We start from the raw sequence: 14,503 nt of genomic DNA, 5'->3' as shown, positions 1-14,503 counted from the left end.
GAAGATATGGGGTAGTTTCCCGCAGTGGGATACTGTCCCCGTCCCTGCCACAGGATTTAGTCCCAGGTGGGAGTCTTCCACCCAGTGTATATTTTCTGTGATGTTTCGCATGTTTCAATGTTGGCCCTGAAATATCAGTTCAGTCCTGTAATTTTCCAATATTCAATGCAGATGTCTCCCTGGCCTTAATTATGTCTCAGAACCCCATTACATTGTTGTTGGATGGGAGTAAGTGCAGTACCATCATTCTTCGAACATCATGAGCACAGCCATTTAGAGATAATTACCAATTTTGACTGTAGTAATTGGAAAAATGTGGAGCATGTTCAAATACATCACCTGAAGGATACGTTTATAAAACCAAATTATAAAATTATTGCTGAATTACGGGGTCATGGCTAACTTTGTAGATGCTGCAGATGGTGTGATTAAAAGACTACCTTAGATATAGTTGGCCACTTCTCAAATGGCTCTTGTCTAATTCAGTAATAAAAAGAATTTTTACTTTGTAGTTTATTTTAGGACATCTCATCTCGGTTGGCTTAATTAACTTTCTTTTGATAGAATGTCTAGAAGTCTTCGATAATACCTTAATGATATGCAATTTCCAGATGGATCTTGAGATTGGTGCAATAATTAGCATGTGTCACCTCTAACCATTTCCAAGTTTAAATTGCACCTTGTGCTTGTAAAGTGATAATATTTCATCCAAGGCATAGAACACAATATAAGTAAAATATTAATTTCTATATGTTGCAAACTAAAGTAGAATATTAATTAATATAAAACGAAATGTGATGTATATAAATCATGCACTGAGCTCCAAAATTTTAATTATGAATTTTGTGCCGCTTCACGTTTGTAGATTTAGCCTTCCCTTAAGTCTAAAATGCGGTGGAAACCTTAACTGTACCAGGGCATTTGCATTGCAGTAATGTCTATATGACATTTGCGATTTGTTCCAATAACACATGGGTTATTTCTGCTTGGTATGCTGAATTTTCACACTATAAACATCAATTACTGGAATATTTATGGTAATTTTTTTAGCAATGACTAATGTATGAACTGTAATTTATTTTGAGTTATACAAATATTTAAAATGTTGTAATTGATATTAATCAGCCAGGGGACAAGAGGACAAAGTGAGTTCAAATCCAGTTCAGCCTAATGAGATGGAAGTATTATTTTGTTTGTTGCCCATAAGAATTCTGTGTGAGATGATTTTCGTGGCAAGTGCTTGATAGGTTTAATTCCACAGCAAGTAACGGCTCCTAATTTGTCACCTAAATTGCCTATTGCAAATAAAATAATTCACAGTGAGAGTGCTTTCATGAAGCTAAGCTTAAGGCATGTTGTTTGCAGGGCACAGAGAAAACTTTACCCTGCGCTCTGTATTTGCTATGCTTGTATTCTGCTCTTCAGTTCTTCAACATTTTCATCATGCTCTGTATCAATGATCACTCCCATAAGCAAAATCGCAGAATACTACAGTGCAGAAGAGGCCCTTTGGTTCATTGAGTCTGCACGGACGCATGAAAGGCCATGACCTGTCCACCTAATCCCACTTGCCAGCACTTGGTCCATAGCCTTGAACATTATGGCGAGCCTAGTACTGAGCCAGGTAACTTTTTACAGGATGTGAGGCATCCTGCCTCTACCACCCTCCCAGACAGTGCATTCCAGACCCTCACCACCCTCTGGGTAAGCAATTCTTTCCTCAAATCCTGCCTGAACCTCTCACCCCACACTTTTAACCTATGTCCCCTCATAACTGACCCTCCAGCTAAGGGGAACAGCTGCCCTGTATCCACCCTGTCCATGCCCCTCAATCTTGAACTCAATCTGGTCACTCCTCAGTCTTCTCTGCTCCAGAGAAAACAACCCAAGCATATCCAACTTCTCTTTATAACTTAAATGTTCCATCCCAGGCAGTATCCTGCTGAATTTTGTCTGCACCCCCTCCAGTGGGTTCACATCCTTCCTATAATGTGGCAACCGGAACTGCACAGAGTACTTCAGCTGTGACCTCACCGTAGTTCTATACAACTCCATCATGATCTCTCTGCTTTTATATTCTATACCCTGATTGATAAAGGCAAGTGTGCGCTATGCCTTTTTCACCATCCTATTTACCTGCCTTTCCACCCTCAGAGATCTATGGGCAAACACGCTAAGGTTCTTCGGAACTTCCCAGTGTGAGACCTTTCACAGTATACTTCCTTGTCAAGTTACTCCTTCCAAAGTGAATCACCTCAGACTTTTCAGGGTTAAATTCCATTTGCCACTTATCTATCCATTTGACCATCTCATCTATTTCTTCCTGTAACCCAAGACACTCAACCTCACTGTTAACCACCTGGCAATCTTTGTGTCATCGACAAACTTACTGATTCTATCTCCGACATAGTCATCTATGTCACTTACATAAATGACGAACAGTAGGGGGCCCAGTACAGATCCCTGTGGTACGCCACTGGCCTTCTGTCACTAAGATGTGGAAATGCCAGCTTTGTACTGGAGTGGGCACAGTAAGAAGCTTCACAACTCATCTGATGAAGAATCAGCGTTCCGAAAGCTCGTCATTCCAAATAAACCATTGGACTTTACCCTGGTGTTGTGAGGCTTCTTACTCCAGTCACCACCCTCTGTCTCCTACCGCTAAGCTATATACGAATCCATCTTATCAGATCACCCTGCATCTCATGTGCATTTGCCTTCTTAAGTCTCCCATGTGGGACTTTGTCAGAGGTTTAGCTGAAATCCATGTAAATTATATCAACGCATTACCCTCACCCACACACTTGGTTACTTGCTCAGAAAGTCAGTCAAATTTGTTAAGCATGGCTTCCCTCTGACAAAACTACGCTGACTATCCCCGATCATACCTTGCCTCTCCAAATGGAGAGAGGTTCTCTTCTTCACAATCATCTTCAACCATGGATATGAAACTCGCTGGTCTGTAGTTCCCTGGCTCGTCTCTACAATCTTTCTGTCCCATAAGAAGCAGTGTCTGACTTTAAATGCACAAGAACTGATACAGCATAGCAGGGATTGAACAGAATCTCTTCTAACTACATACAGCTTACTGGAAATATCAGAAACACTTGTGATCGTGCAGACGTTGGAAAGCAATATTTTTAAAATAAAAGCAAATTACTGTGGACACTAGAATCTGAAATAAAGGAATAGAAAATTCTGGAAAATCTTAGCAGGTCTGACAGCGTCCGTGGAGAGAGAATTGAGTCTGGATGACCCTTTGTCAAAGCTAAGAGCAAAACATTGGCTCAAATTCCAGCACTGATCCCTGGCACACTGCGTCAGTTCTTGTGCATTTAAAATCACACACTGGTTCTTGTGGGACATCTTGCTTATGAGAGTGATCTTTGATATTGAGAATTGAAGAGCAGAACACAAGCATAGCAAAAATCAGAGGAGGTTTATGCAAGCAGAAATTCTGTTGGGAGAGAAGAACTGTACTTCTTCAGGGAAGGCATTCTTGGAAGAGAAATGGCAATGAGTTAAACACTAAGCACTGCAGGTGCTGGAATCTGAAACAAAAGCAGAAAATATTGGTAAATCTCAGCAAGTCTGACAGCATCTGCAATGAGAGAATAGAGCCAACGTTTCAAGTCTGGATGACCCTCCGTCAGTGTATATCCTGCTTCAAATTATTTTTATTAATTTGTGAGACATTGGCGTCTCTGCCTGGCCAGCATTTACTGCCCATCCCTAGTTGCCCGAGGGCAGCTGAGAGTCAAGCACATTGCTGTGACTCTGGGATCACATGTAGGCCCGACCACGTAAGGATGGCAGATTTCTTTTCCTAAGGGACGTTAGGGTGGGTTCTTCTGACAGTCGACAATTTCATGACCATCGGCAGATTCTTAATTCCAGATATTTTTTATTGAATTCAAATTCCGCCGACTGCCATGGCAGGATTCGAACCCAGGTCCCCAGAACGTTAGCTGAGTTTCTGGATTAATAGTCTAGCTAATAATACCACTAGATAATACCACTAGGCCATCGCCTTCCCCAGGTATAAATGAATAAATGGCAAACAACAAGGATTTCACAATTTCAGGTAGGTGGGCATGAACAAGTTACCAGAATGGGCAGATGCAGTCTAGTGCAGAGGAGTATGATGCAGTGTATTTTCAGAGGAATCAGTGTATGCGTTCAATGGAAGGTACGGATGGAGGTGAATGAAGAGTGAGATGTTGGTGTAATAATGCATAATTCTTTGGAAATGAGAGGACAGGTATATCAAGCCATAAAGTCGGATATTATTTCGGTTTTACCAATAGAAATATAGCGTACGTGATAACATTTCACCTCAGCGGGAAACTTGATGGAAACCAATGTCACCTTTCCAAGGGACATTCAAAGCTGTTCAGGTGTAATGAGACAGCTCAGTGGGCAGTGTCGAGTCACCCACGGTATCAAGTGCCCAATAAAGTAGAAATCCTGCTCCGTGAGTCACTGATCAGTCAGAGACCAGCAGTTTTCCCTTACCGATACCACCACTTGGAGTTCTGAGGCCTTCACCAGCTGGATCCCTGAAGGCAGGTGAGTCTGAGCAGATTTTGGGTTGTCGGTGAGGTAGGGGGGAATGGTTCAGAGACAAGGGCAGGGAGTGGCTCTCAGTTAGCACTTCCTTTATTGATGCCAGGTCCCTTGGCTGGCACAAAGCGCCTCTGAAAGAGGGACTTCTCCCAGTTTTGCTTAAGGGGCTTGTTGGATGGCCTCAGGAAACACAGGAGACCTGTTCAGGTTTGGGAGAATCCTTGTGTCCACCAGTAAATCATGGTGGGTTCAGGGATAATGGCCATTATGTAACTCAGTAATGAACCTCGTTAGCCAGTGGACGGATTCCCCTAGTTGACCCAATTTGTTGCAATGTAGGGGTCAGTTTTCCCACCATTGGAAAGGACCACACAACTTCCTGCAATATTATCTGGACTCACCAGTCACAGAGCCTACTCAGGGAGGCTTCATTAAATCCCAGCCAGCGTGTTTGCGTTAAGCACTGATATGTTTGTTAAAGGCAAGTGTTCGGACAATGCTGCAATTTTGGTGCCCTACTTGAGAAAGCCATAAAGAGGGTGCAATATACCAAAATTTTAAAAACTGTAGTCGCGAAATGAGACTGAGATACTGGAACAACTTGTATTGGAGCAGAGAAGCTAAATAATTTCTAAAAATAGTGATAATTTAAAATTATGAAGGATTTTGATAGGGTGAATGAAGCGAGAATGTTTTCTCTGATGGGAGAGTCAGTGACAATAGATCAGCAGTTGGATGCTACCAATTAAAAATGTGGCGAGAAATGTCTTTATTCAGAAATTTGTTTGAAATGGAAATCTTATTCACAGGAAGTAATTAGATCTGAGACTGTCGCACCTTTTAAGGGAAAGCTGGATAAATAGAGGAAGAGGTAGATGTGTAGCCAAGGGGAAAATGTAAGGATCGAACACAGACATGCTAAGACTTCCTTCTGTGCTGTAATCTTCTTCGGTGCTAAAGCAACTAAGCAAAAGCAAAACCTGACAGTATGTTCACAGCAAAATCTTCCTCCTTAAGTATGGGAAGTAACACCTATTGGAATTATCATTGCGCTAAAACTCAAAACCAAAATGGAGACAGGGACCCTGAGAAGAATTCTAAGTGGCGTTTTGTAAAATGCGCCAGTTTTCAGCTGACGTCTCGATGGGTTGAGTAGAAAGCGGTCAGATAGGTGATTGCTCCAAGACAGATCCTTTAAAGTTTAACCAGCAGCAGAGGAAATCCAAGAATTAGAGAACAAATAAAGCTGCCAATCATGCTGTCACTTCAGAACGCTCCATATTCGAGTTTCTGTCTAAATAAACATTAGTCCAAATCCATTTATCATCTAGTTACAAAACTCATTTAACTTAACTATTTACCCGAACAAAAACAAACAGATTCAAAACAAAGTTAACCTGAACATGCTAAGACTTTCTGAAGTTTTAAAGTTTATTTATTAGTTTTGTAAGTAGGCTTACATTAACAATGCAATGAAGGTACTTTGATAATCCCCTAGTCGCCACACTCTGGCGCCTGTTCAGGTACACTTAGCATGGCCAATGCAGCTAACTAGCACATCATTCAGACTGTAGGAGGAAGCTGGAGCACCCAGAAGAAATCCATGCAGACACAGGGGGTACGTGCAGACTCCGCATTGACAGTGACCCAAGCTGGGAATTGAACCCGAGTCCCTGGCACTGTGAGGCAACAGCGTTAACCATAGTGCCACCGTGCCACTTTGTGCATCTTCTAGCATGTTGGGATGCCAAAATCTGGTGTAGTTGCTTTTCTTGACCTTAACAAAGAACCTGCATTTATTCGGCAGATTTCACGCTGTCAATATGTCCCAAGCCATACTGCAAAACTGGATTACTTTTCAGACAAAGTCATTTAATATGCGAGCAAACGTGATAGCAAGTACTTTACACAGTAAGGTGCAAATAACGATGAGGGGACAACTACTTAATCTGCCTTGGTGATATTAGCTGAGGGATTCATGTTGGTAAGAATGTCAGGAGAACTTCACTGCTTTTCTATAAAAAGTGTCTTTGCATTGCTGTCCTTGAGGCGCTAAGGTGGACCTTTGCCTGCAACAGACACACAGATACACCCTGTCAAAAATAAGTTTAAAATTGGAGAAGATTTAAACATCGCCACTTTGGTATACACACTACTCCTGTTAAATCAAAATTGGCTCATCGAAATTTTGAATATTACATTTTGTAATTCAAATACAAATTTGAATCATTGGGTGTAGACTTTATATTGCAATAAAAGTACTATATAGTGTTGGATGTATTTGTGTGTTTTCCAAAGTATAACTTAGTACCAAAATATTTATGAGTCCAATTTTAATCCATTCACTGAGAGTTAAAAATCATTCCCAACGTTGTACCCGTTTTTCAAATCTTCAAGGAAACATTGGAATCTTATGCAGTCAATCCCATTTCTTCAGTGGAATTTCGTTCATTTTGGCATCTGTTCTATTTCTGATTTGAATCCTTCACATTTGCTGCCAAGGAGGCAGCATCTGCTATATCCCTCTGTAAGCCTCAATATTTCAGTCTTAGATTAAATTATTTCTCAAGATATTTTAAAAGGACACAGAAATTACCAAGAGTTTTGTTGACAACAAATTGTACTTGGAAATATAGATGGTAAACTGAGGAAAAAACAAAAGAATACTTTCACTCTCTGCACTGTCACGAAGGTGTTCCTTCTAACACAGGTCAATATCTCATAGAGTCATACAGGCTTACAGCATGGAAACAGGTCCTTCAGCCCAACTTGTCCACGCTGCCCTTTTGTTTAGAACCCCCTAAGCCAATCCCAATTTCCTGCATTTGGCCCATATCCCACTGTACCTATCTTACCCATGTAACTGTCTAAATGCTTTTTAAAAAGACGAAATTGTACCCGTCTCGACAACTACCTCTGGCAGCTTGTTCCAGACACTCACCAACCCCTGTGTGAAAACATTGCCCCTCTGGACACTTTTGTACTCTCCCCTCTCACCTTAAATCTATGCCCTCTAGTTTTAGACTCCCCTACCTTTAGGAAAATACATTGACTTTCTGGCTGATCTGTGCCCCTCATCGTTTTATAGATCTCTATAAGATCACCTCTCAGCCTTCTATGCTCCAGAGAAAAAAAAGTCCCAGTCTATCCTTCATAGCCTTCTGGCTATGGCCTTCATAGCGAGGGGGATTGAATATAAAAGTAGGGAGGTCTTGCTGCAGCTGTATAGGGCATTGGTGAGGCCGCAGCTGGAGTACTGTGTGCAGTTTTGGGCGCCGCACCTGCGCAAGGATATTTTGGCCCTGGAGGGAGTGCAGAGGAGGTTTACTAGGCTGATACCGGAGTTGAGGGGATTGAGCTATGAGGAGAGGCTGAATAAACTAGGCTTGTACTCGTTAGAGTTTAGAAGAATGAGGGGAGATCTCATTGAGACGTATAAGATGATGAATGGGATGGATAGGATAGAGGTGGAGAGACTCTTCCCGCTCAAAAAAGACAGTAGGACTAGGGGGCACAGCCTCAAGATAAAGGGGAGGCGGTTTAGAACGGAGTTGAGGAGGAACTTCTTCACTCAAAGGGTGGTGAATCTCTGGAATTCTCTGCCCGTTGAAGTGGTGGAGGCTGCCTCGCTAAATATTTTTAAGAAGCGGGTTGATGGGTTTTTGATAAGAGAAGGGATTAAGGGTTATGGGGAGAGGGCGGGAAAGTGGAACTGAGCCACGACAGATCAGCCATGATCTTATTGAATGGCGGGGCAGGCTCGAAGGGCTAGATGGCCTACTCCTGCTCCTATTTCTTATGTTCTTATGTTCTTATATCCAGCCTCTCCTTATAACTCAAACCATCAAGTCCCGGTAGCATCCTAGTAAATTTTTTCTGCACTCTTTCTAGTTTAATAATATCCTTTCTATAATAGGATGTACACAGTATTCCAAGTGTAGCCTTACTAATGTCTTGTACAACTCCAACAAGATGTCCCAACTCCTGTATTCAGTGTTCTGACCAATGAAACCAAGCGTGCTGAATGCCTTTTTCAACACTCTGTCCCCGTGTGACTCCACTTTCAAGGAACTATGAACATGTTTGTGTGCTTAAACTGGACCAGATACTGGGAAAGATGACAGCTCAGTGACTATCACTGATTGCTGTGCAGACACGTGGATTTGGGCCAGTGTCTGTGGGATTTGCGCATTCTCCCCGTGCTTGTGTGGGTTTTCTCCGGGTGCTCCGGTTTTCTCCCACACCCCAAAGATGTGTTATTAGGCTGATTGGCAGTAATAAATTGTCCCTAAATTAGTTTCTCTCAATATGGATGGCCATAAAACATTGGATGAGGGTCATGGGTGGAGGGGGGCACTGGCCGTGTTAGGATGGCGGCGCGGGCTCGTTGGGCCGAAGGGCCTGTTTCCCGGGCTGTTTTTGTTCTTTGTTCTTTATGTATCCCTAGATCTCTTCGTTCTGTAGCTCTCCCCAATGCTCTACCATGAACTGAGTAAGTCCTGTCCTGGTTCAATCTACCAAAATGTATCACCTCCATTCATCTAAATTAAACTCCGTCTGCCATTCGTCAGCCCACTGGCCCATTGATCAAGATCCTGTTGCAATCGGAGATAACCTTCTTCACTGCCCACTATGCCACCAATCTTGATGTCATCTGCAAACTTACTAACCGTGCCTTGAGGAAGAAAGTGCAAAAATGGCCGTTAGTTTGCACTGTATTATGTACAAGCTTAATTCCAACCTTGAAGCACACCTGTGTTAAAAGAGAGTCGAGATCATAAGGAATATTATTTTTGTTTTTAAGGATGCAAAGTTTGTGGAGGAACGTCGTAAACAACTCCAGGAGTATCTGAGAAGCGTAATGAACAAAATTATACAAACACTTCCAGAGTTTACATCCAATCCTAAAAAAGAGACGCTGATGCATCTGCTGCCATTTTGTGTGTAAGTACGCAGCTCTTTGCTTTAACCTTATTTAGAGAATATACGGTAGTTGAGTATTGGAATATATATTGTGTTTTCATTAGCCCTCTTCAGTGTCAGTCCTATTCCCATTTCCTCATTAAAAAGTGCAGGACTTTGTCCCATTTATTCACGTGTCTTTCTGCCGGTGTTACAAAACCAGTGCAGCGGTTACGTTAACTTGGATTCACCAGCAATAATCCCACCTGCCTCACCTGCAGGAATACATTCCCATCTTCTCATTTATCAGACCATCTTACCTAAAACTCAGAAATGAAGTTTGTACTATTCATGTCTGTTTCTATTACCCCGCGTCTTGCGTGGGTTTCCTCCAGATGCTCTGATTTCCTCCCGCATTCCAAAGGTGTGGGCGTTAGATTGATTGGCCATGCTAAATTGACTCGAGTGTCAGGAGGATTAACTAGGGTAAATAAGGGTTGCGCGAATAGGGCCTGGGTAGGATTGTGGTCGGTACAGACTCGATGGGCCGCATGGCCTCCTTCTGCATGGTGGGGATTCTATGGGGTTCTACTACAATTCCAGTTTTCTGCATGTATTATACAAATTGTCTTGTGATGTCACAAATAAGGTTTGGAGCAGTTAACTGTGTGTTAAATTTGTGAAAATAATGAATGCCAACGCAATTTAGGGATTCAGAGCTGACGAAAGCATAATTGTGCTGAAACACTCATTATCATCTTCAGTAAGCACCAACTGTCAAAGGCTTTTTGGCATTTAGCATTGAGGTCATGTTCACTCTCTCATCCTGCCAGATTCTATGTTTTGCTTTTAGCCTTATTGAAGTTTAGTTTCTTCCATAAAATGCAATGTGTTGACTATCGGAGTGCAGCAATTCATCCATGACTTTTTTATCCTGGCCTGCCAACAGGTAGTCATTAAATAAACTGTAAGTATTTAAAAATCTGCATAAGGGCCTGGTTTACACGCAGTAGTTTGTGTTATCAATAATTTAAAATAAACTAGTCATTTTGAAAATAAATATTTCATTTTATTTGTCTCTGTCCTTATCACTGAATTATATTACCAGTTCACTAAACTAATAGAGGATATATGTTAAAGACTGAAATTTACTTAGGAAAATTATCCTTGAGTAATCCAACCACATGATTTATTGGTGTTGAGTACCTTATTAATTTATTTTGACCTTTTCTTTGAAGTCATGAATAATTTAAGTAAATAGAACACTTGTTTGAAAGGGTTGGATTTAAATTGGTTCTGCTTATTGATTTGATTAATGTATTTGTGTTGAATGTTTAATGTAAACCACACATCTAACCTACATTAGTGTAAAAGCTCATATCTACAACATGTCAAAAGTTTACTTGGTACTACAGAATGTAAGCACTGCTGAAAAAAAGACATGCTGTTGAAGCTTTTCATCTTGCACTCATCAGCACAAACACAAGAATACCAAATTTCAAAGGGACCAGCAGCTTATGCTACACAAGGAAAGGATGTTAATTGGTTGATAAGTGGGCTGATTGGTCGATATGTTGCCAAATGCACCAGGGAACTATTGTTCCCCACTGTTGTTGAATTGCCAACCAATCAGAGACCCTTTCTCGTGAAGTGTAAATTGTTGCACCCTTTAAAATTTTTCATTCTTGCATTTGTGCTGATGAGTGCAAGGCAAAAAGGTTTTGACAGCATGTCTCTTTCTTCAGCAGTATTCTAGTTGAATGTTCATGCAGTGTAATTACATAACCTGTACTCGAGTACAAGCAGGAATCGTTGGTATAGAGTGACTTTTATAACAATCACCAAAGCTTCTGTTGAGGAATCTTGAAGAAACCTTATTACGTAAATATTGTGCTAATCACAGTTGACCAAAATTACTTTTTGCTAAGTTTATAAATAGGAAGCTATTATTAACGAAGAAACAAAACTGGAAGCCGTGAGTGATATCTATCACTGCTGAGGCCACAGGCAACTTGTTGCACTGTTATGTCTGGACTGGTCAGTGACAGATCGGCTTGGAATTGGCTCAAACACCATTCCAAGGCTTGAGTACAGAGCCTGGTTGGAGTGCTAACAGATTGCTGCATCGCTGGAGCTGCCGTCCTTCAAATGAGACATCAAACTGAGGTCCGGGTTGACATTGATTCCGTGGCACCATTCAATAAAAGAGCAGGGGATCTCTCTCCATGTTTTGTCCCTCAGCCAAAATCACCAAGGAGAAATTAATCTGTCATCTATCTCATTTCCTGCTTTGTGGCCTCGTGTACGGAACAACAGCGCAGTTCATTACAAAACAAGTTAATTTTGTTTGAAGCACCTTTGGATGTCCTTTGAATGTGGAATTAAGTATGGATTATTTCCTCTTTGTTTGCGACAAAAGATTTCAGATTCTCACATAATGAAGAAAGATGCAAGCACAGGAATGCTCCACTTTCACTATTGTTTCCCAGCGAGTGTTTTGTATTTCTGATTTATTTTACTGGAAATGAATCCTTGTCCTTTGACAGTGTCTATTGAGAAGCTGACAATTACAGATTTTAATTCAACCATCTTTAATTCTTTCTGTAAAACAGCCATTTTAGGATACATTTCATTTCCCCCTTAAAATGATGGGAGTAAGACTGCTAAGAAGTCTGTTCAATCAAGAGTTTATTACTTTCTTTCATCTACCTGCCCTAAAAATAACATCAGGTCGTGCAGTCCCCTTCTCACCAAAGTATTGTGGAAGTCTGTTCTGAGCTTTCCTCACAGTTATTTTTTTTTCAAAGCTGAAGCTTGGTTTATTCAGAGGGATTAAAAATTATTTCTTCAACTTCACAAAGACAGAAACTGCTGGAAAATCTCAGCAGGCCTGACAACACGCATGAAGAGAGAATAGAGCCAATGTTTCAAATCAGAGCTCTGACGAAAGGTCATCTAGACTCAAAACATTGGCTCTATTTTCTCTGTACCGATGCTGTCAGATCTGCTGGGATTTTCCAGCATTTCCTCTCTTTGTTTCAGATATAAGCATCCACACTATTTTGCTTTTGTTATTGGACTTATTTTGCCATAATCATTTTAATCTTAATATTTAGAAAGATTTTGATTTGATTTGATTTATTATTGTCACATGTATTAGCATACAATGAAAAGCATTGTTTCTTGCACATTATACAAGGCATACTGTTCATAGAGAAGGAAAGGAGAGAGTGCAGAATGTACTGTTACAGTCATAGCTAGGGTGTAGAGAAAGATCAACTTATATAAAGTAGATCCATTCAAACATCTGATGGCAGCAGGGAAGAAGCTGTTGCTGAGTCGGTTGGTACGTGACCTCAGATTTTGTATCTTTTTCTCGACTGAAGAGAGAATGTCCGGGGTGTATGGGGTCCTTAATTTCATTCTTCCCGTGTCTGCATAGGTTTCCTCTGGGTGCTCTGGTTTTCTCCCACAGTCCAAAAATGTAGGGGTTAGATGGATTGGCCATGATAAATTGCCCCTTAGTGTCAGGAGAACTAGCTAGGGTAAATGCATGAGGCTGTGGGAATAGGGCCTGGCTGGGATTCTGGTTGGTGCAGATTTGATGGGCCCGAATGGCCTTCTTCTGCACTGTGGGATTCTATGCTGGCTGCTTTTCCAAGGCAGCGGAAAGTGTAGACAGAGTCAGTGAACGGGAGGCTGGTTTGCATGTTAGAATAAGTTGATTGCAAATTAAATATAATATAAATTATTATAATTGCAATATCAGTTTATTAATTTTGTGACATGCAATTGATTTTTAATTTAATGTAATTCATCATTTTCTCCCTGGATCACCTGGTCTCTGTCATTTATTTAATCTCTGGATTGAGAAAAAAAATGATCACGAGTCACCTTATCCACTATGTACATTGTATTGGGTCAATTTTAATCATTAATCAACATTCAGATTTAGCATGCAGTTATAATGAAATCTTTGCAAAGAATAGCTAGTCCCAAGGGCTATGAAATACTGTGGATGCTGACAATCTAAGGATTGAAAAGATGGTACAGGTAGCATCTCAAAATCGGCAACCTTAGGGCTGCGTTTGGACCTTGTTGGTTTTTGGATTTTAAAAAGTCAGAAGCACCGTCTAATTAATAGGAGACACTTGAAATTGGACCAAGGGGTGGAGTTAAGGACCGCTTGGAGCATGGGTAAAGACCGGTGCGCAGAGCCTACAACTGTTCTGGTGTGCCACCATGTCAATGCTACACAAAGCCAAGTTGTCCCATAAGTTATTTTACTAAATTATCATCAATTAAAATTAATGCATGGCAGCTTTTAAAAATATCCAGTTTTTGGACAACTCCAGTTTTCAAATAAGCGGATTTGAGATGCTGGGGGTGATCTTGATCCCACACTCTCACCGTCCTAGCGAATGCCAACAGGAGCTCAAGATCCAAAAGTCGCAGTTCTCACTGGCGAGACAATGATTTCTGACCTCGCAGGCGATTTCATCAAGTTCATGTCCAGAATGTTGACTTGAAAAGATTTTGATATAATTAACATGCCCCCTCATCAAATATTAACTCTCCCCCGCCACATATTTGACACATCAGCGCATTTACAATAGATTCACCGAGATGGGACCTGGCAATGCTCCCGGTTATTGCACTTTGGCAGAGAATCATAGAATAGAATCATTGAATCCCTACAGTGCAGGAGGAGGTAATTCGTCCCATTGAGTCTGTACCGACCACAATCCCATCCAAGCTCTATTCCCATAACCCCACATATGTACCCTGTTAATCCCTCTGACAGTAAATGGCAGAACCCTTAAGAGTACTGATAGGCAAAGGGATCTGGGTGTACAGGCACACAGGTCACTGAAAGTGGCGATGCAGGTGGAGAAGGTAGGTAAGAAGGCATTCAGCATGCTTGCCTTCATCGGCCGGGATATTGAGTTTAAAAATTGGCAAGTTATGTTGACACTTTACAGAGCCTTAGTTAGTCTGCACTTGGAATATAGTGTTCAATTCTGGTCGCCACTCT

General features: G+C 41.2%; 1 protein-coding gene across 1 annotated transcript in view; it reads left to right on the top strand.

Annotated features, from left to right (window-relative positions):
- snx29 (sorting nexin 29) overlaps positions 1 to 14,503 on the top strand; it is a 538,494-nt gene that overhangs the window by 477,991 nt on the left and 46,000 nt on the right. Inside the window, exon 20 of the mRNA XM_080207008.1 lies at positions 9,371 to 9,510. Within this exon, the coding sequence (XP_080063134.1) occupies positions 9,371 to 9,510 (140 nt within the window). The remainder of the gene's footprint in view (positions 1 to 9,370; positions 9,511 to 14,503) is intronic.

Source organism: Carcharhinus amblyrhynchos, chromosome 18 (assembly GCF_965287045.1).
Source record: "Carcharhinus amblyrhynchos chromosome 18, sCarAmb.v2.hapA, whole genome shotgun sequence".
NCBI lineage: Eukaryota > Metazoa > Chordata > Chondrichthyes > Carcharhiniformes > Carcharhinidae > Carcharhinus > Carcharhinus amblyrhynchos.
The sequence above is the reverse complement of the archived record's forward strand: the minus strand, read 5'-3'. Positions and strand labels throughout refer to the sequence as shown.